We start from the raw sequence: 25,475 nt of genomic DNA, 5'->3' as shown, positions 1-25,475 counted from the left end.
TCCTCTGTTCTTACTGCTACTGCCCTATTTTAGTCAGACTCTTGGTTATAAATGATAGAACTACAACTTAAACTATCTTGAATTATATATATATATATATATATATATATATATATATATATATATATGTATATATATATATTTGTGTGTATATATATGTATATATATATGTATATAGAGATATATATATTTATATAGTGCCTGTAGGTGGGAAAGAGGTGATATAGTGTACAAAATTGAAAGAATGCCTGCAGGAACCAGGGCCTTGGGAGTTATAGAATACAGATATTAGCACATTAGGATCTACTCTTATTTCTGCTTGGCTTCATATATATATATGTGTGTGTGTGTATATATGTGTATATATAGATGTGTGTGTGTGTATGGCTTTTTTCTTTTTTTAATCATACTTAGGCTTTCACCCAGAGGTCAAAGATAATGACAACCCCAGCCTCTCATCCTTCTGGTACCATTATCCCAAAAGACAAGACCATTTGTCCTATTCTAAATTGGGAAATTGATTTGGACCAATCAGTGTGACCAGAAAGAGGAGGATATTCTAATTTGGAATTCATATCAGCCCTCATAAAGAGGAGAGAGTAGGAACCTATCAAAGAAGAGGCAAGGGAAAGTTTGCTCTGGTATTAAATCATTAACTATCACTCTCCTCTCCCAAGCTCCATTGTTTCAACACTTTGATGATTTCCCACTTTAGTTGCTTACTGTTCTCAGACTTACCTTCCTAATGCTCAGATCGAGCTTTGAATTGTGATTACCCCGTTACCTAGCTTTAGTGGCTCCTTATTGCCTATATATAACAATCCTCTGGTTTTTGGTACCTTATATTCTGACTCCAAACTATCTTCTTGATTTTATCCCTCAGTTTTGCTATTCATTATTAAATCAACATTTATGTATTTTTCTCTTCACTGAAATAGCCAAGCCTTAAATAAAAAGATGGTGGTTATAATCTGCATGTTGTTTAATGTCTCATAGTCTCTGAAGGCCATTAATAAAGCATTGTATCTACTCCTTAGGTGCTGGTGTCTCTGAATTATTGTTGACAGAAAGTGCCAGTTTAGATATTTTTCAATGAAAGTAATACAGAATCTACGTCTCTGTGTAGTCACTTATGAAAACTAATTAGAGGGAAACATGGCTTCGCATTTAGGAGACTTTGACTCTGCACTTACTGAACTTTTGGGAAAATCATTTGATTCCTCTATGCTTCCATTTCCATTTCTATAAATTGAGAGTAAAGGGAACTAATCCTACTTCTGTCTACCTCATTGTCTTTGAAAATGGATGGTGAACTCAATTGTAATAATAAAAGTGAAAATGCTTTGAAAGAGTAAAGACTGCTGTGCAAATTTAGGGCTTTTTTATTTTAAACTTGAACTTATATTTATTTACTGTGTTTTCTTGGATGCTTGAATTGAGAACCCAACTTTAATGGCAATTAACTTTTGAAAATATAAGGAGAAGTATTAAGATCATATATAATTGCAGAGTAGTATTGCAAATGAGCTGTTTCACTGAAGATAGACTGCAAAGCTAAAATAATGCTTCACTTAACAACGTTTACTTAGTACTTCTTATGGATAATACATTATATACATATAAAAAAAGAATACATTGTACAGTTGTACGTTTTCAAATCAGGCCTATCCGTAAGGCACTATAAGATTGCATCAGAGAACAGATTAATTTTATTTTTGTTTTATTATTTAAAATAATTTTCATTTTATTTCCTCTGAAACTGGGTATTTAAGTTAGATTCAAGTTATTAATATAGAATTGGAATGATAGAATTTTGAATAGTAGCTTTTCTGATATTTTGATATTTGCAAAGGGAGTGTTTTTGTATTTATACTCACTATTCATTCTCATTACTATTGTTTGATGATCTTATTTGAAAGAAATAGTCAGTACTTAAGAATCATTCAAAATATGCTCTAGTTAAGAAGTTCTTTTTCTAGTTATCTACCAAATTCAAATTTATTGCTTTTTCTGACATCTTTATAGTCGATTGCATCTGCAGACATGGATTTCAACCAACTGGAGGCATTTTTGACTGCTCAAACCAAAAAGCAGGGTGGGATAACATCTGACCAGGCTGCTGTCATTTCCAAATTCTGGAAGAGCCACAAAACAAAGATTCGAGAGAGCCTCATGAACCAGAGCCGTTGGGACAATGGACTTCGGGGCCTGAGCTGGAGAGTTGATGCTAAATCTCAGTCAAGGCACTCATCTCAAATACACACCCCTGTTGCCATAATAGAGCTAGAATTTGGGAAAAGTGGACAGGTGAGTTCAACTTCAATTCAATCTTTGTAAACTATATTTTCCATTACATATTAGCCCATACATTCAGATTGCATTTTGACATTCTTCTTTGAAGAGATAAAAGAAATAATTGAAGAGACCCTGAATTCCTTTTCAGAGGTAGAATCATCTAAAAATTTGGATATTAATAATTATGGACAGAGTTTAGAACCAGCCACAGGATTTGCAGTTTTCTCAGATCAGAAAAACAGAATTGGTTAAAGTGATTGTACAGAAGTTACCTCCTACTACATTTTGGTTAGATTTCAAAATTCTTGACATTTGATCAAACTCTCCAAAGCAATAGTCGAGATACTAAATAAAGAACAAGATTTGATATTAAACAACACAGAACAAAACAGTTTTACCCAGTTATCTTTATGGTCAGTAAGATGTAGGAGACAGTGTATTTTAATTACATTAATGTGTTGTTCCTAAAGACCCAAGTGTGCTCTCTTTGACCTTGAGCTCACAAATATTTCTCAATTTGATTTTGGTTGTTTGCAAAACAGTGCTTTCTTTGCGTTCTGTACAGCAAATAGATAATCATTATAGCAGATAATCTTAGCATGATATTTCCTTAGGTCATTCAGTTTGTGCTCCAGATGCCTGCCAAATTAGATTTTTAATGACCTGACTTATGTATTTTGACAGGGATGGAGAAGCTGGTAATTAGTAAGAGAATAACCAGATCACTAAATTAGATAAATTAGATAATCAGACTTATTTTTAGATAAACAATGAAACAAATGCTTCTGTTATATCCTATAATAGAAAATTATTTCTTTTCTTCTTCTTCTCCTTCTCCTTCTTCTTTTTTTGTTGCACTATATCCTTAGCCCCTTCTTTTCTTCTTAATGATGACGATATGTATTTTTTAAAATTGATAGGTTTCTTTTTTAAAAAAATGTTTATTTTTTAGTTGTAGTTGGACACAATACCTTTATTTTATTTACTTATTTTTATGTGGTGTCAAGGATCGAACCCAGGGCCTCACACATACTAGGCAAGTGCTCTACCGCTAAATCACAACCCCAGCCCTGGTAGGTTTCTTTACATATTCTCTTTAGTTTCTTTTTTAATTGATACATTATAGTTGTACATAATGATGGGATTTGTTGTTACGTATTCATTACATGTGCACAATATAACAGTATAATTTGGCCAGTATCACTCCTCAGCAATATCCCCTTTCTCCCTGCCTCCCAATACTTGGTCCCTTTCCTCTGCTGATCTCTGTTTGATTTCCATGAGATCCTCCTCCACCTTTCTTTTCCTTTTTCCTCTCTGGCTTCCACATATGAGGGAAAACATTTGTCTCTTGACCTGAAGTTGACTTATTTTGCTTAACATAATGGTCTCTTGTTCTATCCATTTTCCTCCAAATGACATAATTTCATTTTTGTTTATGGCTGAGTAAAACTTCATTGTGTATATATACCACATTTTCTTTATTGGTTCATCCATTGACGGACACCTAGGCTGGTTCTCTAGTTTAGCTATTGTGAATTGTGCATGTATCACTATATTATGATGACTTTAATTATTTAGCATAAATACCAAGGAGTGTTATAGCTGGGTCATTTGGTGAATGCTTAGTCTTTTGAGGAGCCTCCATACTGATTTCCATAGTGGTTGTACTAATTTACAGTCCACCAACAGTGTATAAGTGTTCCTTTTCCTCCACATCTTCTCTAGAATTTATTATTATATGTATTCTTTATTAAAAAAAATATTTTTTTAGTTGTTGATAGACCTTTATTTTATTTATTTATACATGGTACTGAGAATCCAACCCAGTGCCTCATACATGCCAGGCAAGTGCGCTACTGCTGAGCCACAGCCCTATCCCCTATATGTATTCTTTTTTTAAAAAAAAAATATTTTGTTTTAGTTGTAGTTGGACACAATACTTTTATTTTATTTTTATGTGTCGCTAAGGATTGAACCCAGCACTCCGCATGTGCTAGGTGAGTGCTCTACAGCTAATCCACAACCCCAGCACCCCCCATATGTATTCTTGATGACTGCCATTTTGTGAGATGCAATTTCAGTGTAGTTTTGATTGTATTTCCCTAATTGCTAATTAATGATATTGGAGTTTCATAGATTTAATTTAAATACCATCTATACTCTGATGACTGCCCAATTTAAACCCCAAACTAAATTTCTCCACTAAATTCCAGATATGTTTTTATGACATACTTGAGAACTCTACTTAAATGTTTAAAAGTTATCAGTAGTTGAATATGCCCCAAACCAGGTCCTCATATACCGCCCAAACTTACTCCTCTTTTGTTTTTTTCTCATTTCAATTAGTGGTACCTCCATTCTTCCAGTTCATATCCTCTATTTTTCCCCCTTTCACATCCAGATCCAGTCTTTCATCAAATATTTCTGGGTATGTTTTATAATGTGTCTAAAATTTGTCTACTCACCCTCTCACTTACTACTCTGTTTAAATCACTATCACCTCTCTCCTAGCTTATAGTAACATCTTTCCAACTGATTTCTCTGCTCTTCAGCCTTTTCTCAACACACAGTATCTAAAGTGACTCTATTAGAGCATAAGTCCAATAATGTATTCATGGCTTCTCATGTTAACTCCAGTGGCTTCTTATTTCAATCAGATTAATAGTCTTCTACCTTAATCTACACTAACTAGACTCATTGGCCTCCTTGTTGATTTCTGGAACATGCCAGACACATTATTTTATTAGGGCCAGTACTATCCCCTGTGGGTTGATCTTCCCAGATATCTGCATGCTAGTTTATTCACTTTCTTAATGTCTTTTCATAAAAATCACATTTTTAATGAAGCCTTCACTGGGCATATTTTTAAAAGTTCAGTCTTCTGCTTCTTGCTTTACATGCCAGGCAATATAATTTTCATACAATAAACCTTATTTGTTCCAAGTATACAACTTGATTAATTTTGGTTGTTCTATATACCTGTGAAACTACCACCACAGTCAGGAACCAGAACATGTCCCTCACCCATTAAAAGTCTGTCTGTGGCCCTTTTAGTCCTTCTACTCTAATTCCTAGGCAACTACTGGTCTATCTTTTGTTACCTTAGATTAGTTTTTAAATTTTTTTTCTTCTTGCCACTTATTTTTATTATACTTGTTATTCTTGTCTGTGCTACCCATTAGTATGAAGAGGACAAGGATTTTTGCTGTTTTTTCATTGCTATATCCTCAAAGTCTAGGATGCTGCCTAACACATGGTAACTATTTGTTGAATGAATAATCACATAATTCATGATTTTATATCAGACATCATCTAAGAGTTGGGAATTTATCAGTGAGCAATATAGACAAATCCCCTATCTTACAGAGTTCATAGTGGAAGAAAGTTAATAATTAGTGTTAGGAAATTATATCAAATTGAAGATTTTTACCAAGACTTAGAAAAGAGAATGGCAGTCTTTTTCTTTTTAACTTTTTTTAGTGGTTCGTGGATATTTATTTTTTGTTTATTTATATGTGGTGCTGAGAATTGAACCCAGTGCCTCATACATGCTAGGCAAGCATTCCACCACTGAACTATAACCCCAGCCCCGAGAATGGCAGTCTTTACTCACAAAGTTAAGACAGTTCTGAATGAAACCATGGAAAACTTGGATCAAAACTCTATTTTCACTTGCTTTTAATTGATTTTAAAAATCACTGATTTGGGGGATCACGCAGCTGAGCAATATGTAATTAATAGTCTCCCATTAACTCTGCTGTAAATAATACCTCTGACCTGTGGGACACATGAAGTTACTTTCCAGGCGCTTCAAGAATGCTTTTGTTGAAACCACTCTCTTCCCTTGGGTCTTTGCAGGTGTCTGATGGGTGGCCTTTTGATGTTAGAGGGTCAAAATCTCTACCCTCAGATCTTGCTGTCATTTCTGAACATGCATCCTGTGAAGGGCTAGGAAGATTGATACACGTGTACAAACCACAGATTGCTTTACCGCCAATCACCTCCATTCCTTAAATCACCTTGCTTATTCCTATAAATATTACTCAGTTCTATCCTTGAGGCTGTAGGGTTGACCCTTAGGTTTCCCCTCTCTTCATATCTGTTGGCCATCATGTGAATAAACTCTCTTTTGCAAAACTTGTCAAGTCGGTGATTAACATACTGTGCAGTGGGCAAAATGGTCCTGGTTTGGTAACGTGAGGTGATAAAGCATATTATTTTTCTGACAATTTCAACTTTCTGATCCCGGGCTGAGAATCATGAAATAAGAACAATAACAACAACAACAAAAAAATTGATACAGGCATGACAAATTCTCTAGAGTTTATACACATTAACTTGCATTTAACAGATAGGTGTGACTTTTGGCGGTGATTTAGTACAGGTTTCTGGTGATTGCCATTTCTTTCTCACCACTTCAGACCTGTCAGTTTTCCACTTTTCCAACCCACAGGCAATGAGAAGTAGCAAGAAATAAATCAGCATATGGGGCTGGGGATGTGGCTCAAGTGGTAGTGCGCTCGCCTGGCATGTGTGCGGCCTGGGTTCGATCCTCAGCACCACATACAAACAGAGATGTTGTGTCCGCCGAAAACTGAAAAATAATATTTAAAAAATCAGCATAAAAATATCATAAGCAAAAGCAAAACTCATTTAGTGCAGCAATTCTTAATATCCCTATATATCAGTCCCAACTGAGGAGCTGAAGAAAAAAATTATAGCTGCCCAGACTCTATCTCAAAGTTAGGGACTACTGATTTAGTTTGATTAGGGAATACTTCTCTGAGGAGGTGAACTGAGTGTGGAATCATGGGAAGGGGCCACCTCAGGAAGATGTAGGGGCAGAAAATACAGAGGAAATAGCCAAGGTAGAAGTTGGGAGGAAATCTGAATTTTATTATAAGTGTAATTAGAAACCATTAGGGAGTTTCAAACAAGGAAATCATGTGCTGTAATTTGTATCATTTTATTCTGGTGGAAAATGGAGTGTGTATAGTCAAGAGTGAAGCCAGGATACTGAGATCCCAGAAGGCAAAATCACTAAGTTTGAAATTGATTTGCACAGTATAAGAGCAATTCTTATTTGTTTCCAAACTTCTATATAATAGGATCTCAAGTTTAAAAAATAATAAAAAATAAAAAACTCAGTCTGTTAACAACATTTATGTATTCAGAGATTAATAAGTACAATATTAGTTGTTCACTTCAAAAAATAATAGAGATGAGGTTACACAGTTTTTTTGACATTTCCATCTTTTTTTCCTCATTTATGACAATTCCCTGTTTAAAAATTTTAAAAAATTGTAATGTGTTCAAAAATTTGTTTGCCAAGTCCAAGGTTAACTAATAAAAATTCATGTCGTGGAAAAAAAAAAGGTAAAGCTGAGAGACCAGTTAAGGGGGCTGCTACCATGTACGAGTAAGATACTACTATCAAGGAAGATGGGGACAGTTTTGGCAGAATGAAGAGAAGTGAACAGATGGCGAATGTGTTTTGAATGTAGTGAAGTTGCTCTGAACCAACTTGGAATTATGTAGGTAACAAGAAAAAGCGAGGAATTGAGGTAACTGCTTGTATTTTCTTGCTTCAATATGTTAGTAATGAACAGTGTTTCTAAATTCAATATGTTAGTCACTTTTTAAAAGTCTTTTTGCTAAGTTGACCATCTAAAAGCAACTTGAGTTTTTTCATAGCTCTAGTCCTTCCACTTGGGGGAAAACAAATGAAATTACTTCATACTTGACAGTTAAGAAAATGCTATCTGTGATGAAATAAATCTGTTTATAAAGAAATGAATTTAAGATTACTGAACTTAAATAATTTTTTAATAGGCTTTAAAAAATCATTGTATTTTATGATACCCTTTTCTGTATGTACATTGTACATCAAGAAAAAGATTTAAAGAGGGAAAGGGAGAGGGCTGATTGTCTTTGCAAACTCATTGATCCTATGAGAAAAGGGTTTGGCACTGTAGAAGTCCTCAGCCTCTTCCTAGCCTTCCAACAGACCCTGGTGTTAGACTTACTTCACATTGCTGCCATGTAGGCTCTCTTACTATTCTTGTGTACAGATGAGGTACTTAAGAGGAAGCCAGGAAACCAAGCGTTAAGAGGACTTGGAAACAACATATGGATTTGAGTCCCTTGTTCTGAACTCAGGGCAACAGTGTATCATGCCCAGCATTGTTGAAATTGCTTATGTTTGTCTAGTATTTCAGAACTGGCTGATTGACTATGGGTTCATTCCATGTATGCCACTGCTCTACTGCCAGGATAAATGTAGAAGGCCTCTGGTCTTAGCCCATTCTTAGTACGTTAAAACATTTATGATAAAATATACATAACATAAAATTTACAATTTTAACCATTTAAAGTGCACAGTCTAGTGATATTAAGTATATTCACATAGTTATGTAACCATCATTATTATTTGTTTCCAGAACTTTTTCATTATTCCAAACATAAATTCAATACACATTAAACAATAATTCTCCATTTCCATCTCTCTCCAGCTCTTGATGACCTCTATTTTATTTTCTGACTCTATGCATTTACTTATTCTAGATATCTCAGATGAATAGAACTATACAATTTTTGTCCTTTTGTATTTGGCTTATTTTACTTAGCATAGTATTTTCAAGGTTCATCTATGTTGTAGAATGTGTCAATTTCATTTCTTTTTAAGGCTGAATGATATCTTATTATATCACATTTTGTTTATCCATTTGTTGATGATGGACACTTGGGTTTTTCAACCTTTTGGCTATTGTGAATAATGAACGTGGATGTACAAATACCTGTTTGAGTCCCCACTGTTAATTCATTTGGCTATGTATTTAGGATTGGACTTGCTAGATCATATGGCAATTCTATTTATTTATTTTGTCTGCTTACCTGCCTACCCACCCACCCACCTATGTACGTACGTACGTACCTACCTACCTACCTACCTACCTATCAGTACTAGAGATTGAACCATGAAACTGCTGAATTGTTTTTTACTGTGGGTACACAATGCAGTAGTCTCTCCGGCAATGCATGAAGGTTCTAACTTGGTACATCCTCACTAACATTTACCTTTTTCTTTTTAATAGTTGGCATCCTAATGGATGTAAAGTGATACCTCATTGTAGTTTTGCATTGAATTCCTCAATGATTAATGATGTTAATGGTCTTCTTTAGGGAAATGTCTATTCAAGTATTGTCCATTAAAAAAAAAACCTGTTGTTGAGTTGTAGGAGTTCTTTATATATCCTGAATATCAGTCTTATATCAGATAAATAATTTGCAAATGTTTTTCCCCACTCCACGAATTATCTCTTTAGGTAGTGTCCTTGGATGCACAACTATTTTTAATTTTGATATTATCCAGTTTTCCTATTTTTCCTTTGATTTTGATATCACCCCCAAGAAATCCTTGCCAAATCCATTACTATGAATCTTTTGCTTTGTTTTCTTCTAGTTTTATAGTGTTAACTCCAGTTTGAACCATTCTGAATTAATTTTCTATATGGTATAAGGCCATTCCTAACACTTTTGTATGTATTTTTTTAATGAATTATGGTACCAGGAAAATAGTGGGATTTTTGAATTCAAAAGTAGTTTTAGTTTATCATGTTTTTAAACTTTCTAGATAACTCTTTGTATAATTAATGAAAGAGCTCAATAATCTTACTCAAGATGCAGGTTGCAATAATGAGTGGTAATCACTAGGAACCAACTCAGATTAACTGCCAAATAAGCTACAGTTCCTTTTTATTGCCAGTATTATTTACCTAAGTAGATCAGAAATCCATAACAGAGGAAGTATATCTGAATTTTGATAAGTCATTTAATTCTCTTATGGATACAGTAGAAAACCTACACCAAATTATGATGATAAAGCTAATAAGTACATAATTACCAAAGAGTGTTAATCACAAAAGGAGTTTGATCTTTTTTTCTGTGTTATGCTCTATGGTCACTACTTTAGTCTAGAGAAACAACCTAGTCTTGTAAGAATATCATTTAAGTCACTTGTGATCTGTCATCTGTTTATATTACACTGTGTAACAAAGCTGAACTGCATTTTACATACATGCCATATTCTTTCCCTTTGCTACTTGGAATTTTCTTTATCCATTCTCATTTTCAGTTGGTGAAATGCTTTTACTTCTTCATATTACTGAATACCTCTCTCATGAATTTCTTCCCAGTTACTTCAACCGAATCTGATAATATCAGTTCCTGGAATATTCTGAACCTTTCTCTAGCACTTCGTACAACTTATATTTAAAAAACAAAACACCTTCTGGGGCTGTAGCTCAATGGCAGAGCTTCTGCCCAGCATGTGTGAGGTACTGGTTCAGTCCTTAGCATTACATAAAAATAAAATAAAGGTATGCTGTCCATCTACAACTACAAAAAAACAAAGAAAAATAGTTATACCTTAAAAAAATAGAAAACACCTATATTAGTGTCAAACTAAAGCCAAAAAGGAAGTCAGCAGGTTAGCTTCTTAAAAAGCTCAAATTTGATTCCTGGTTTCAGATATCTCTTGACAGTGTCTGGCTATTCATATCAGTCTTTATACACTTTGACTTCACATGGAGGCAAAATGGATGCAGGCCCAGATCTGTCTTTTTAAGTTTATCTCTCTTTCCAAAATTTGTATGTAGAAAAAAGGTAAATTTTCCTTTTTCCCTCCTTAGGTCAAATGGAGTAGTCACTGTTTATAGAAATTAGGGTAATTTACATTTGTAGTATTTGCCCAGCTCTTTAACCAAGGATAAGGTAATATAGATTGACGGTGGATATCACAGGGAATAGTTAAGGAGCAGTTCTCCAAAGAGATTAGGCATGCTACACAAACAAAATTAGTATGTGTCCACTACAGTGTCTTGTTAGCTTATGCCTTGAAGAAGCCTATGATTTGTCATTAATATTCATATCTTTTATAGCCTGAAAATATTAGTGTTTGATAAATATTTGTAAAATGAATTAATAACAGAGAGAATACATGTATTAGACACATTGCTATATACCAAATTATCCCAAAATTTAGGGAGAGAGAGAGAGAGAGAGAGAGAGAGAGCACATGAGAAAGAGAGAAGAATGCCTCTGTGTGTGCAGGAAGGTGCAGTGCCTTGAATGACCTTTTCTGTGAGCTGCTGCTTCTGCTCATTTCACCATTACTCCTGCTTTTGAGAAATATGAATTAACATGTCACAGTTCATTTATGCTGGGAAATAATTATAAATAGGGCAATATAACAAGTAAGGAATTAATGAAGATAGTTCTTGTTATCATATGTTCCACGTAATACAAGAATAATAGCTAATATTTATTATATCTTTGACATGTTCCAGTCATTGTTCTAAACTATTTTCATGAAGTGACCTATTTTCTGAGATAAGTATGTGTTATGGTTTGGGTGTGTCCCCTGAAGGTTCATATGCTAGAAGCTTGATACCCAATGTAATGGTATTGAGATATTGGATCTATAAGAGATGAGATGTAATGGCAGGTGATTAGGCCTTTAAGAGGAATCAATGCTTTTCTCACAGAGTTTTTCTTGCTCTTGTGGGAACTTGTGCAAGAGTAGGTTGTTAAAAGCAAATCTGGCACCTCCTCTGAATCTTTCTTGCTGCCTTGCCCCTTCTGCACATGATCAGTTCCCTTTTTGCTTCTCTGCCATATTGTGACACAACTGTAGAGGGCCTTGCCATACTATTTGGATTCTCCAGCCATCAGAATCATAAGCCAAATAAGCCTCTTTATTTTATAAGTTATCTGGCTTCTGTTTTGTTGTTGTTGTTGTTGTTGTTGTAGCAACACAAAACAGATCAAGGCAATATAGTTTTGTCTAAAGATTAATTTTATTTTTTTAATAATTTTAGGTTCACACAGAAGTTATAAAGATAGGGCTATAAATTCCTTTAAACTTCTCATCCAGTTTTTCCATTTTACATTACTATGATATATATGTCAATATAAGAAACTAACATTGTATGACCAAATGGGGGAAAAAAAAAAAAAAGAAACTAACATTAGTACTTTGTTACTAACTAAACTCCAGACTTTATTTGTATTTATTTTTTTCATTCATATTCCTTTTCTGTTCCAGGGTCCAATCCATGGTACCACAAATTGCTAACTAAACTAACTAAATTGCATTTAATTCTTATGTCTCCCCAATCTCTTTGAATGTCTTGTTTCTCAGTCTTTCCATGTTTTTCATGACCTGACAGTTTTTTGTTTATTTTTCAGCTTTATTGAGGTAAAATTAACAAATTAGAAGTGTGTATATTTAAGATGTACAACGTGATGTTTTGATATATGTATACATAGTGAAATGACTTTGTCAGTCTTGAAAAATACTAGCTAGATATCCTGTAGTAGTATGTCTCCTAGTCTTGGCCTGTCATTTTTCTCATGCTTAGACCGGTTTATGTGCTGTTTTTTTTTTTTTTTTTTTTGATGCTGCTATTATATTACCTGAGACTGGGTCATTTATAAAGAAGATATATTTATTTTTCCTTAACTCTGGAGGTTGAGACTTCATTATCAGGGTACCAATAGTTTTGGTGTCTGGTGAAGGCTCTGTCTCTGCTTATCATCCAGAGGGGACAAACTCTGTCTTCACATGGTAAAGGATGGAAGGATAAATGTTGTGTCCCACATGGCAGAATAGAGTGAATGGACTTCTGCAAGCCATTTTTATAGGGGCATTAATCCATTCCTGAGGATAAAGTCCTAATGATCTAAACACCTCCCCAAAGGCCTGACCTCTGCTTCTCAACACTACCACACTGGTAATCAAGTTTCCAACACATAATTGTTGGGAGACCCATTTTTTTAAAAATATTTTTTAGTTGTCAATGGACCTTCATTTTAGTTATTTATCTGGGGTGCTGAGAATCAAACCCAGTGTCTCACGAGTGCTAGACAAGCGTTCTATGGCTGGGCTATAACCCCAGCCTCGGGAGACCCATTTAAACCTTAATGATAGGTTTTGGGAAAGAATACAACAGAGGTGAAGTACCCATCTTGTTATATCACATTAGGGGGGTAGGTGCAATCTACATAATCTCACTATTCATGTTAATGTTCATTACTTGATCAAGGTAGAATTTACTTGGTTCCTGCACTACAATCTTATTATTTTTCTTTTTCCTTATCCTTTTTTTTTAGTTTGTTTTATTTTAGAAACAAGTTACTAAGTCCACCCTACATTCAAAATTAGAATTAAACCCAGTGAGGAGAATTAGTTTCTACTTTTTGAAGAAAGTGTCAGGGAATTTGTGAACATATTTTAGGTGATCATAGTACTTTCTATGGCTACAAATTATTTACATCCAATCCCACATGTACAATATACTCACCTCTTCCACAAGAATTCCTCTTTTATAACATCAGATTATATGTTTAGTATATTTTCCCCAATCAGTTCAGGTTTAGGTGGGGTCCTTCGGAGTAGATTCTTAATTGCACCTCCTTGAGTCTTCTCTATTAGAAGACTTGTTAAACTAAAAGAAGCATATTATCTGCCCCGCTCAGTGTGAGCTGGTGTAAGATAGTCACTATATGTATTCTTGTTCAAAAAGAAGGAAAAATGTTGACACAAAGATATCTTTGCTTAATACCAGTTATGAAATCCAGATTGGTAGTTTATTGATTAGAGTTCAAGATCTGGGAATAATTCTTCATGGCTCTTAGCTCTGCCTTCTAGGCTTTTGGTTTCATACTCTTGAGTTATTGTTTCTTTTCTATGAAAAGTAGACTGTAGTTGCAGAGTTTCCTCTACCTACTTCTAGCCTGTGGCAGTTTTGGTGTTCAAGGCTTTCTTTTTGTTTTGCACTGTCTTTCTGTTTGAATGGGCAGTGTTTCTGCTAGTTTAATTCTCTCTCAAACTTTGTGGGTTTCCTGTAGATCTTTTTTCGGGTCACTTAATTAGACAGAAGCCACACCTAAAAATCTCTTTGAGACAAGTTATCTTCTTTCTTGGGATTCTCCAGAGTTACAATACCTTTCATCTTCTTAGAAGCTCTACTGTTTGATTAAAATAATCTGTAAGTCACACCTTTAAAATCTTTAAAAGGCCTTTTGTCTGGCTGGTGGTACTCAGAGACACCATCTTAGATCTTTCTGATGTTCTAACAAAGAATTTTATAGCTATGCTCTCAATCTTGTTTTTTAAACCATGTTTTCTAGATAGTGCCTTGGATTTGAATTTTGCTTGGAAGTTGTTTCTTATTTTCATGTTGTTTGCATTTGGAAAGACTGTGAATAGGGCTGGGGATGTGGCTCAAGCGGTAGCGCGCTCCTCTGGCATGCGTGCGGCCCGGGTTCGATCCTCAGCACCACATACCAACAAAGATGTTGTGTCCGCCGAGAACTAAAAATAAATAAATAAATATTAAAAATTAAAAAAAAAAAAAAGACTGTGAATATTCAAAACTAGTAATTTCTAGCTCTTTTTGTTTATGTGTTTGTTTTAGGGGAGGGTACCAGGGATTGAACCCAGGAACACTCAACCACTGAGTCACATCCCTAGCTCTTTTTATTTTTTATTTTGAGACAGGGTTTCGCTAAGTTGCTTAGGGCCTCACTAAGTTGCTGAGGCTTTGAACTTGTGATCCTCTTCCCTGAGCCTACTGAGCCACTGGAATTATTAGGTGTGCACCACCATGCCTCACTCTAGTTCCCTTTTATTAAAAAGTTCTTAGGATATTTATTAGAAACTTAGAAATTTGGTTTTGTATTTCATTGATATATCCTTGGCAATCAGAGAAGTGTGGGAGTCATGAATATTTTTTCAGTTGAGGTTAAAGAGACTATTGAAGAACAGAAATGTTTTAGTTAGCTTTTGTGTTGCCTGACAAGAACAATTTAAAGGAGAAAAAGTTTATTTGGAGCTCATGGTTTCAGAGGTCTCAGTTCATAGATAGCTGGCTCCAAGGTGGGCAGCTTGTCATAGGGAAAGGGCCCATTGGAGGAAATTGCTTACTTAGCTCATGGTGGGATCAGAAAGCAGAGAAAGGCAAGGGGACAGGGCCAGAGGGAATATGCACCCTTTTGGGGCGTGCCCCCAGTGACTCAACTCTTTCAGCTCTGCCCTACCTGCCCAGGCAGTTGATCAAACTAGGATGATGGACTGATGAGGTTACAGTTCTTATAATCTCATCGTGTCACCTCTGAATATTTCTGCATTAACATAGAGCTTTTGGGGGATCCCTCATATCTAAACCATAACAAAAAGGAAAGCTAGGAGTAAAACTTTGAGAAATGCGCACCTTTAATGGACAAATGGAAAAATACTCTGAGGGTGGTCAGGTTAGAATAAGTCATAAAAAGATTGGAGAAATGGGAAGTACAGAATCAGATAAATATTGACAGTGGTACTACTTTGCTTCATGTGGTGGGTTTATTAGATAGTTTTCCAGTTTCTCTTCGTGTAAACTCATTGACTCAAGCAAATTAAATCTTTTACATCATAAAGTTTTGTTAGCTTTTGTATAAAGCCAAAGGATACAAACAATACCATAGAAGCAAAGTTGAAGGACATGTCTATATAACTTTGCCCTCTATATCTATGAGAACGTCATAGACAAGAATGCTGTGTGCTTAGGTCATGCATATTTAAAAAATTGAGTCATATGTGTTTTTGTTGTTTTATAATTTTAAAAATATATTCTTTATATTAAACTCTTACCAGATCTTTGACAGGTAAGTATTTTTTTTTTTCTGATCAGTAGCCCATTTTTTCATTTTTTATTTATTTTTTTCATTTTTTTATTTTGAGACAGGGTCTTGCTAAGTTGCTCAAGGCCTCAATAAATTGCTAGTTGCTCAAGGCCTCAATAAAGTTGCTCAGGCCTCAATAAATTGGCTTTGAACTTGTGATCCTCCTGCCTCAGACTCTTGAGCCACTGGGATTAGAGGCATGCCACCATGCCTGACAGTTTTTTTCCTTTTGTTGTTTATACTTTTGCTGCAAATATAAGAATCTGTTGCCAAATCTGAGTCATGAAGATTTTACCCCTGTGTAGTTCAGGCTATTGATCCATTCTGAGTTAACGTTTGTTTGTAGAGGGAGGTTGGGGCTGAATAAATTTTCTTATTGACATATATTTTATATTTTTTTGGTGTGTCAGACTCCAGATATTATATCAGAACTCAGCAACCCATCTAGCTACCTGTTGGTGTGCAATTAATTATCTCCTTTACTTTAAGCTACTCAGTGCTATCTTCTCCTGGTGGTATACCTCATCCCTTGAAACTTAGTCCATTACATTCTCTAGGAAAATATCATAATCACAGAAAGTGTAGAAGAAAGATGATATATTCTGTCTCCTGATATTTTTAAACTTAAATCTTACTTCTGATATTTACTGCCCAAATCACTATATCATTATGATTCTTAGATTTCTCATGCATGAAACAGGTACAGTAACATTTTTAAGTATTGTTCTAAAGAATAAAGAATACATTATATATACATAAGATACATATTTAAATGTATTACTGTGCCTGAACAGTAAACATATGGTAACTGGTTGAGAAAGGATTCAGGGCTGGGAGTATAGTCTAGTGGTAGAGCACGTGCTTCGCAGCATGCCTGAGGCCCTGGGTTCAATTAAAAAAAAATTATTGTTTCCAAAGCTTATCTAATACCATTATATTCTGTAATTCCTTTTAGTCAAGATTTTTTTGGGGGTTGTAATTTCATATTTTCTCTTTTGCTTCTTATTTTGGTATCAGTTGATTTTGTTTCTATTGTAATCCTTTGTTTTTGTATTTCTTCAAGGATAAGCCATTATCTTAGTATTATCTTAATATACTTAATGTGCAGTTTTTATTCACTTTTCTTTCAAAGTCACTAACCTAAAACCATAAGTCTCAATCATTAATAAGATGATGCTGGAGTTTTTATTTTTATTTTTTATTTTTTTAATACAAATAGTTATATCCTGGCTCAGTTCTGAATTATGTGAACTGTAAGTATAGCATTCCACATTTTGAGTTTGGTCTGTCTCTGGTAGTACAAAAATCAAGAACTGTAAGATTTTATAAAATCATAGTTATAATATTTACTATCTTGATGGTAATTTAAAAAATTTTAAAATTTGTTCTAATTAGTTATACATGACAGTAGAATGTATTTTGACACATCATGCATAAATGGAGTATAACTTCTTATTCTTCTGGTTGTACATTATGTAGAGTTACATAGGTTGTATAATCACATATGCACATAGGGTAGTAATGTCTGGTTCATTCTATAATTTATTTTTTTTAATATTTATTTTTTTAGTTGTAGTTGGACACAATAACTTTGTTTTTATTTATTTATTTTTATGTGGTGCTGAGGATCGAACCCAGGGCTTTGTACACGATAGGCGAGTACTCTTCCGCTGGCCTACAACCCAGCCTCTCTACTATAATTTCTTGATGGTAATTTGATCTAACAAGTTGACTAAGCTATTATTCATCTTTTGGTAATTAGGGGCTGGAGTTGTAGCTCAGCAGTAGAGTGCTTGCCTAGCACATGTGAAACACAGGGTTCGATTCTCACCACCACATAAAAATAAGTAAATAAAATAAAAGTCTATCGACAACTAAAAACCATTAAAAAAAAAAAGAAGAACAACAACATTGGTAATTATTCCACTAAAAGTAATCATGACTTTTTTTTCCTGGTAGGGATGAAACCCAGGGATACTTAACTACTGAGCCACATTCCCAATCCTTTTTATTTTTTATTTTGAGACAGAGTCTCACTAAGTTGCTTAGGGCCTTACTAAATTGCTGAGGTTGGCCTTGAATTTGTGATCCTTGTGCCTCAGCCTCCCGAGTCGTTAGGATTACAAGCAGTGCACCATTGCACCTGGAAAGAGCAATTGTGATTTTATTTTGAGTAATATAACCCTACCATAAGATAAGGCTGTTTTCACTCATAATTTTTTTTGTCATGCATGTCATGTTAGGTAAAAGTTACTAGCAACATGGGACTACCTCCTTTAGTACTTTGTTAAATTTACACATTCCTATGTATCTTTTCGATACACTGAAATTGTTAGCATTATTTTGTGATAGAAAAGGACAGCATTGTCTTCAAGTCCCTATGCCTTAATCTAAAAACAGGTACTAATAACAACTCCATTAAGTTCCAAATTTTGATTATTCATGTTAGCCTCTTTGGGACATTAGAAACAAAAACAAAACAGTAGAGTAGAACATACTCTTCACTGTGGTATTGAGACTTAGTTACCCTTTCAAAGTATTCTAGAAGAACAGAGTAGGAACTATCAGCCACTCATAAAGTTCTACTGCCAAGATGACTTCAGTGATTTTGGTTTTATGTAAAAATTTTTGCCAAGGACAGGTTTTCAGCATGATCACTCTGTCTTTAAGTTTCTTCATACATCTGCAATAATGTACTATTTTTCCAGTATTAAAATTAATGTACTATTTTTTATGTATCATTTTGAGAGAAAGATGATCATCACTTCACAGAACTTTTTGTACATCCAAAGATTTTGATGAAAAGTAAATAGCTTTATCAGGCTTATCAAACAGTTTATCAAAATAATAATGGTAATAAAACTATTGGATGGATCGTAAGATTTAGTGTTGCAGTTTTCTTTGCTGATTTTTCTTTGAATACATTCTATTAATGAGATATAGCCAAATAATTTTATTCTTTAGTCACTTGTAATAAATCCTGATTCTGCTGTAACCATATAAACATTTACTTGATGAATACTTTATTTCAATTATTTAAGAACGAACGACAAAACAAATGAACAAAAAGAATGAATGAGTCACTGTGGGTAAATGTGTTTAAAACTGTCTGGAACATGGGGAGGCCATAATAAATATTAGCTATTATTATTTGGAAGGTACTGGTATATTAACTCACAGTTCTTGCTTCTGGGCTGCTTTTCTCGAATTGGTCTTACTAGTAGCATTCTGGTTACCAGAAGTTAGAAGAAATTAGCTTTACTATCCAATTTATGAGAAAGGAGAATATGGGTTCACTGTCCAAAGATATGTACTAGAATTGTTTAACCTATCATGGGATCACTTTGTAATGATTATAAATGGTCACAGATATAAGATTCCTATATATGGGGTACTGCTGTACATCCACTGTACCTAACACTACAAATGCTGATATTACTAGGGGAAGTACATTCTGTTTTTTAAAATGGAATATTCCATTCTGATGGCTTTTTATGTTTGATGCAGCTGTCATTTGGTATAAGGTTATTAGCTAAAGAGAGTACAGCAGGATGCATGTATTCATAAAGTTCAAAGACTGATGATGACTCTTCCTTAAAAACTTTTTATAGGGGGCTGGGACTGTAGCTCAGTGGTAGAGCCCTATCTTTCACATGTGAGGCACTGGGCTGGATCCTCAACACCACTTAAAAATAAATAAAGACATTGTGTCCATCTGCAACAAAAATACACACACACATGTATATATAAAGAAGGCTTAAAAAGAAACTTTTTATAATGAAAATTTCAAACATGTATTAGAGAAAAAAATATCATGTACCCATTACCCGTGTACCCATTCTCTCTCACAATTTATTTGTTGAAGGTATTGTGTTTATCCCACAGAATTTTCTATGTTATGGATTTTGCCAATTGCATCCCCATAAAGTGTTTTAGCATGTTTCTCTGACTTCCATGTTTTCCATTAGATTTAGAGAAGTGTCTCTCAGCTTCTCTGTTATGGTTTGGACGTGAGGTGTTCTCCATTATGTGTGAGACAATACAAGAATGTTCAGAGGAGAAATGATTGGGTTGTAGGAGTCTTAACCCAATCAGTGAATTAATCCCCTTATAGGGATTAACTGAGTAGTAACTGAAGTGGTAGGGTGTGGCTGGAGGCAATGGGAATTGGGGGCGTGGCTTTGGGGTATATATTTGTATCTGGCCGGTGGAGTCTGTTCCTTGGGGGCAAAATCCCCCCTGGTGGAGAACTTAATCAGATTCAAGTTCAGTTTCTTGGCAAGAATCCATCAGATGCTGTTATGATATTTTCTTTCCTTTCTGGGCATCTCCTCATTTTATCTCCTTTCTCTTATGTGTTCTCTTAACATTCTTTATGCTTAAAATAGTTCCTGAAGTGTCACAAGCCTTAGTTTTAACATTTATATGAGTATGCTATATGTTAATACCCAGAATACATTAGCTATTTTTTTTTAAGGGAGAGAGAAAGAGAGAGAGAGAGAGAGAGAGAGAGAGAGAGAGAGAGAGAGAGAGAATTTTTTAATATTTATTTTTTAGTTTTCAGCGGATACAACATCTTTGCTTTTATGTGGTGCTGAGGATCAAACTGGGCCTCACGCATGCCAGGCCAGCGTGCTACTGCTGGAGCCACATCCCCAGCCCCATACATTAGCTATTTTGCTATTTATTTTAAGTCTTAAAAATTTGATAAAAATATATAAGTACAGTGCTCTAAGTGACTGTATCCTCTTAATTTTTTTTTCACTTATAGCCTCCAGGTTATAGGTTTAGATTTATAGATTATAGATGCAGCTTATTCAAAGGATGATACTGGTATTGTTAAATAGGATTCCAAATGGTAGGGAAAATGCAGACTAAATGTGCTTTTGAGGTTTTGTAAACATTCTCTCAATTCTTCATCTCTGTCTTTGTTGGCCATTGCCTTACTACTCTTATCTCTCTTGGCAGTTGATCTTGGTCTTCTGACCACTTAACTGACTGTTTTCATTTTTTATTGCATGAGAGCTTGCTTGTTCCAGGAAGCAAGGATTACATGTCATTTGTTACTTTATTTGTCTCCATTTGCTGCCCCCCACCCCCATTGATCCCAGAGCCTTGCACATGCAAGGCAAGTGCTCTACCTACTGAACTATATCAGTATATACCCAGCCTTTGTTTTTAAATTTTGAGACAGGGACTTCCTAAATAGCCCATGTTTTCCTCTTACTTGTAGTTCTCCTACCTTAGCCTCTAAGTAGCTGGGATTACAGATGTATGCTAGCAAGCTTTGCCTCCTTTTGCTTTTATTTTCCTTTTAGGATATCTGCGCTGTCTGACCCACTTAAAATGCTGGCTTAGGGTAGTTGCCTTAACTTTTAGGCTTCTTTCTTTGCCTTTTTTTTTTTTGTTGTGTGTGTGTGCGCGCGCGCGCGCACACCAGGGATTAAACCCAGGGGCACTTAGCTACTGAGGCACATCCCCAGCCCTTTTAAGCTTTTGAAACAGGGTCTCACTAAATTGCTTAGGGCCTCACTAAGTTGATGAGGCTGGTCTCTTAACTTGGAATCATCCTGCCTCAGCCTCTTGAGTTGCTGGGATAACAGGTGTGCTCCATCATGCTCTGCTTCTTTCTTATGTTTGTAAACCCTTCCAATAGTTAGACATAACCCTGATTCTAGTGAACCAGGCCTATTTATGACATAAAACAAAATGTAATTAAATTCTAAATAGATGCTACTGTGGTTTTTTCCATACTTTAAAAAGTTTGTTCTTTTTAGCTATACATGGCATTAGAGTGTATTTTGACATATTATACATACCTGGAGTATAACTTATTCTAATTAGGATCCCATTCTTGTGGTTGTACATGATGTGGAGTTCACACTGGTCATGTATTCACTTATGAACAAAGGAGAGTTATGTCTGATTCATTCTACTGAAATGCTACTATGTTTATAGAGTACTTTTTCTTTTTAATCAGATTTACTTAGAAACCCAAATCTTTTTATGTACTCTACTCTGTTACTAAAGATGATAGTTTTTTCATCCCATTAGTTAACTCTATTGAAGCAGGTTAAGAAGCATAGAATTCATTGGTGGTTAGAAACTAAAAATGCGGGGCTGGGGTTGTGGCTCAGTGGTAGAGCACTCGTCTAGCACATGGTGAGGCCCTGGGTTTGATCCTCAGCACCACATAAAAATAAATAAATAAAATAAAGGTATTGTTTCCAACTTAAAAAAAAAAACTAAAAATGCTAGTTGTTTGTAGATATGCTTCACTAGTGAAGATTGTTGATGATTAAAAATTGATTAACTCATATCTCTGTTTTCATTTTATATTAACCCAATGAGCCAGGGTATCATCTTTCACAGGTTTTATCTTTTCTCTGGGGGCCTGTTGCTATTTACATTAAACTAAATTTTGTTGCTTGCTTACTTTCATGATACCTTAAAAAAGTTGTTACTTAGTGATTATTGTTGGCTTTTAAAATAAAAATTGTTTTGCATTGTCAGGAAGAGTTGTAATATGATCTCTGTTAAATCATAGGGCAGCACAAGTAGATAAATTAAATATAACTTGGAAAAAAATTGTGCCTGAAAAATGGGTTAGCATTTTTATGAGTTTGACTATTAAGTTACTCTGCTTAGTTGAGTTGGATGCCATATCCTTTTTTCCCTTCAAATAGAAAATATAATCTTCACATTTTCTTGAAGAAACCATCCCAAGCTTGTATACTGTTTAAATTCCATAGCTTGTGAAATCACAGGGCCCCACAAAAGAATAGGTTTTTTTTCAGAAGTGTCAGTAACTGTTCCAGTCTTAAAGACAGCTAGTCTTTTTTTTTTTTTTTTTTTTTAAGTACTGGGATTGAACTCAGGGGCACTCGACCACTGAGCCACATCCCCAGCCCTATTTGTATTTTATTTAGAGACAGGGTCTCACTGAGTTGCTTAGCCCTTCACTTTATGAGGCTGGCTTTGAACTTACAATCCTCTTGCCTCAGCCTCCCAAGCTGCTAGGATTACAGGCATGCACAGAGAACTAGTCTTTTATGTGATGATCAGAATGTTCTCTTTGAGGAGTTGATTAGCTAACTTGACTCAAAGAAAGTATGTGAGAATAGCACAGTGTCCTTAGGTTGGTGCTGGCTGTTTTTCTAGCTCTTTCACAACATATTCCTTTTAAATATCAAGGAAAGTAGGCCAGGCTGATGCTGCATACCTGTAATCCCTGGGACTTGAGAAGCTTTGTTTGGGAAGTGAAATCACATCTCAAAATAAAAAATAAAAAGAACTGGGGATGTATGGATGTAGCTCAGTGTAAAGTGCCCCTGGGTTCAATCTCTAGGATAGCAAGTAGATACATAGATAATTAGGGAAAGTAAGTTGCTCTTGCAGCAATTACAGTTTTTTAAAAAATTTTATGTTATTGGTTCTTCTTAGTTATACATAACAGTAGAATCCATTTTGATAAGATTATACAAGCATAGGATATATCTTATTCTAATTAGGACCCTATTGTTACAGGTGGGTGTGATGGTATTTTCATATGTGTGCATAGGAAAATTATGTTAGATTTATTCTACTGTCTTAGCAATGACAATTTTTTAGCATAGCTGTCCAGTTTCTGGTTGGTAATTAAGGAAATAAAGGAAAGCACAGTCCTACTTAATGCAGGAATATATCTACCTATGGATATAGCAGGTAATATATCTTCTGAAAGTTAGCAAAACTTAGTAACTGACAATAGTGTTCCCTTTCCTTGTTTAAAACAACGTCTACTAAAACAAGAAGTTTTTAGAACTAGGAATCCTCACAGGAATTATAGAACTTTTAGCTGGTTAGGTATTTTCTTGCACAAAAGTAGGTCCTTTATTGCTCAAAAGCCTTCCTGGAAAAAGTTTATGTAAGTAGCATTTCTATAATAATTATAATAATATGCACTTTTTGATAGTGTCTCTTTTGAGCCAGTTCTTAAAACAATCATTTCAAGATAAATAAATGAAGACAGAGGTTCAGAGATGTTAAGCAATGTACCCAAAGTCATACGTTTTAGTAGTAGGGCTGAAGGTTTGAATGCAGTTCTCTCTGGACTTAAAACTCATCTTTTCCACTAACCATGCTCTTTCTCAGTGGAAAATCATTTATGAAGTGTTACCTCTTACTTTTATATATTTTTGAAATATATTTAAAAGTCATATTCCTTTTAAAACAATTTTTATTAAGTGAATCCTACTTTTATGGTTCATAGATAAATTACATGATATCTCAAAATTAAAATTCAGAAGACAAAATTAAAATATTTCAGGAAGAAAGTCTTGCAATTATATATTTCCAAGATTGATTTGCCGGGGGTTTTGGTATACCTGGTCAGCTTACTTTTTGTTTTGTGATATTCTTTAGTACAATAATTTTTTTGACCATTAATCACCATTTTCCTCTTCACACTGCTATCAAAACATTATAGGTGTCTTTTTGGTCCATGACACCAGAAATTGCTCTTCCTCCATATGTATATGACTAATGTAGGGACACACTGTTACCTATTAATAGTAGGTACCATCATTTAACATGGGATATGCTTTAGCCTGAAACAACTTTTAAAAATTCATGGCTTTAGTTTATTTGAAATGAATCCATTTCTACCTCTGGATTAAAAATTTCAGATCTTGTTTTTTTTTTCCCAATGAAAAATACTTCTAGATTTCTTTGCTTGATAAATTACATTTGTGAAGTTGATTTTTGTTTTCTTTCATTCCCATTTAGTAGTATTCTTCTGCCAGCTCTGTTACTAAAGGAGGTTGAGTAATTACTGAACTGGTTTTGTATTTTGTAAGCTGGCACTGAGGTAAAATAATCAAAAGTGTAAGTAACCTTTTGACATATGTTGTCAGGCTGGTTAATGCCTCTACCTCCAAAGGTATTTACCAGAAACTGAAATAACCTTTCTATTTTTAAAGCCAAAGAATACTCTAAACCTGTTTTTCTATGAAGATTTAGACATTTGAGAATATTTTCAAGTATTCTTTAACTTTAAAGTGATGAATGCTGAGTATGCAGTCTTTCATCTGCTGAATACACATTGTTTTATTCAAAGATGCCAGGCTCTATCATCATCTTGATATTTGTCTGAGTCAGAGCGTTTGGAAATACCAGCTCAGCTGGTAATACTGGATGTAGCTTTGGGCAAAGGAAATAGTTTGTCTTGGACAATTGGAGGTTAAATAAGAATTGCAATTACTATTCACTGAAGATGCTTGACTTACTAATAGCGGGTGTGGGGGGGTGTCTCTCATCAAAATATCAAACTTGAGTTCACTGCCTTATTTCATGTTTGTTAACTGCACTCCCTTCAGTTCTTTATATTTTTATTTTTAAATAACCAAATCTGTTTGGAATCACTTTTCAATCTCATAAGGAAAGAGGAAAATTTTTAAAATTCCCATTTAGTA

General features: G+C 34.6%; 1 protein-coding gene across 3 annotated transcripts in view; it reads left to right on the top strand.

Annotated features, from left to right (window-relative positions):
- The window catches only part of COMMD1 (copper metabolism domain containing 1), a 206,755-nt gene that overhangs the window by 70,445 nt on the left and 110,835 nt on the right, over nucleotides 1-25,475 (top strand). For all 3 annotated transcript variants that reach the window (XM_081265548.1, XM_081265546.1, XM_081265547.1), the window contains exon 2: nucleotides 2,026-2,307. In XM_081265548.1, coding sequence (XP_081121674.1) covers nucleotides 2,026-2,307 — 282 coding nt within the window. The remainder of the gene's footprint in view (nucleotides 1-2,025; nucleotides 2,308-25,475) is intronic.

Source organism: Spermophilus citellus, assembly GCF_964194105.1.
Source record: "Spermophilus citellus genome assembly, chromosome: 13".
In the NCBI taxonomy this organism is placed as follows: domain Eukaryota; kingdom Metazoa; phylum Chordata; class Mammalia; order Rodentia; family Sciuridae; genus Spermophilus; species Spermophilus citellus.
The sequence above is the reverse complement of the archived record's forward strand: the minus strand, read 5'-3'. Positions and strand labels throughout refer to the sequence as shown.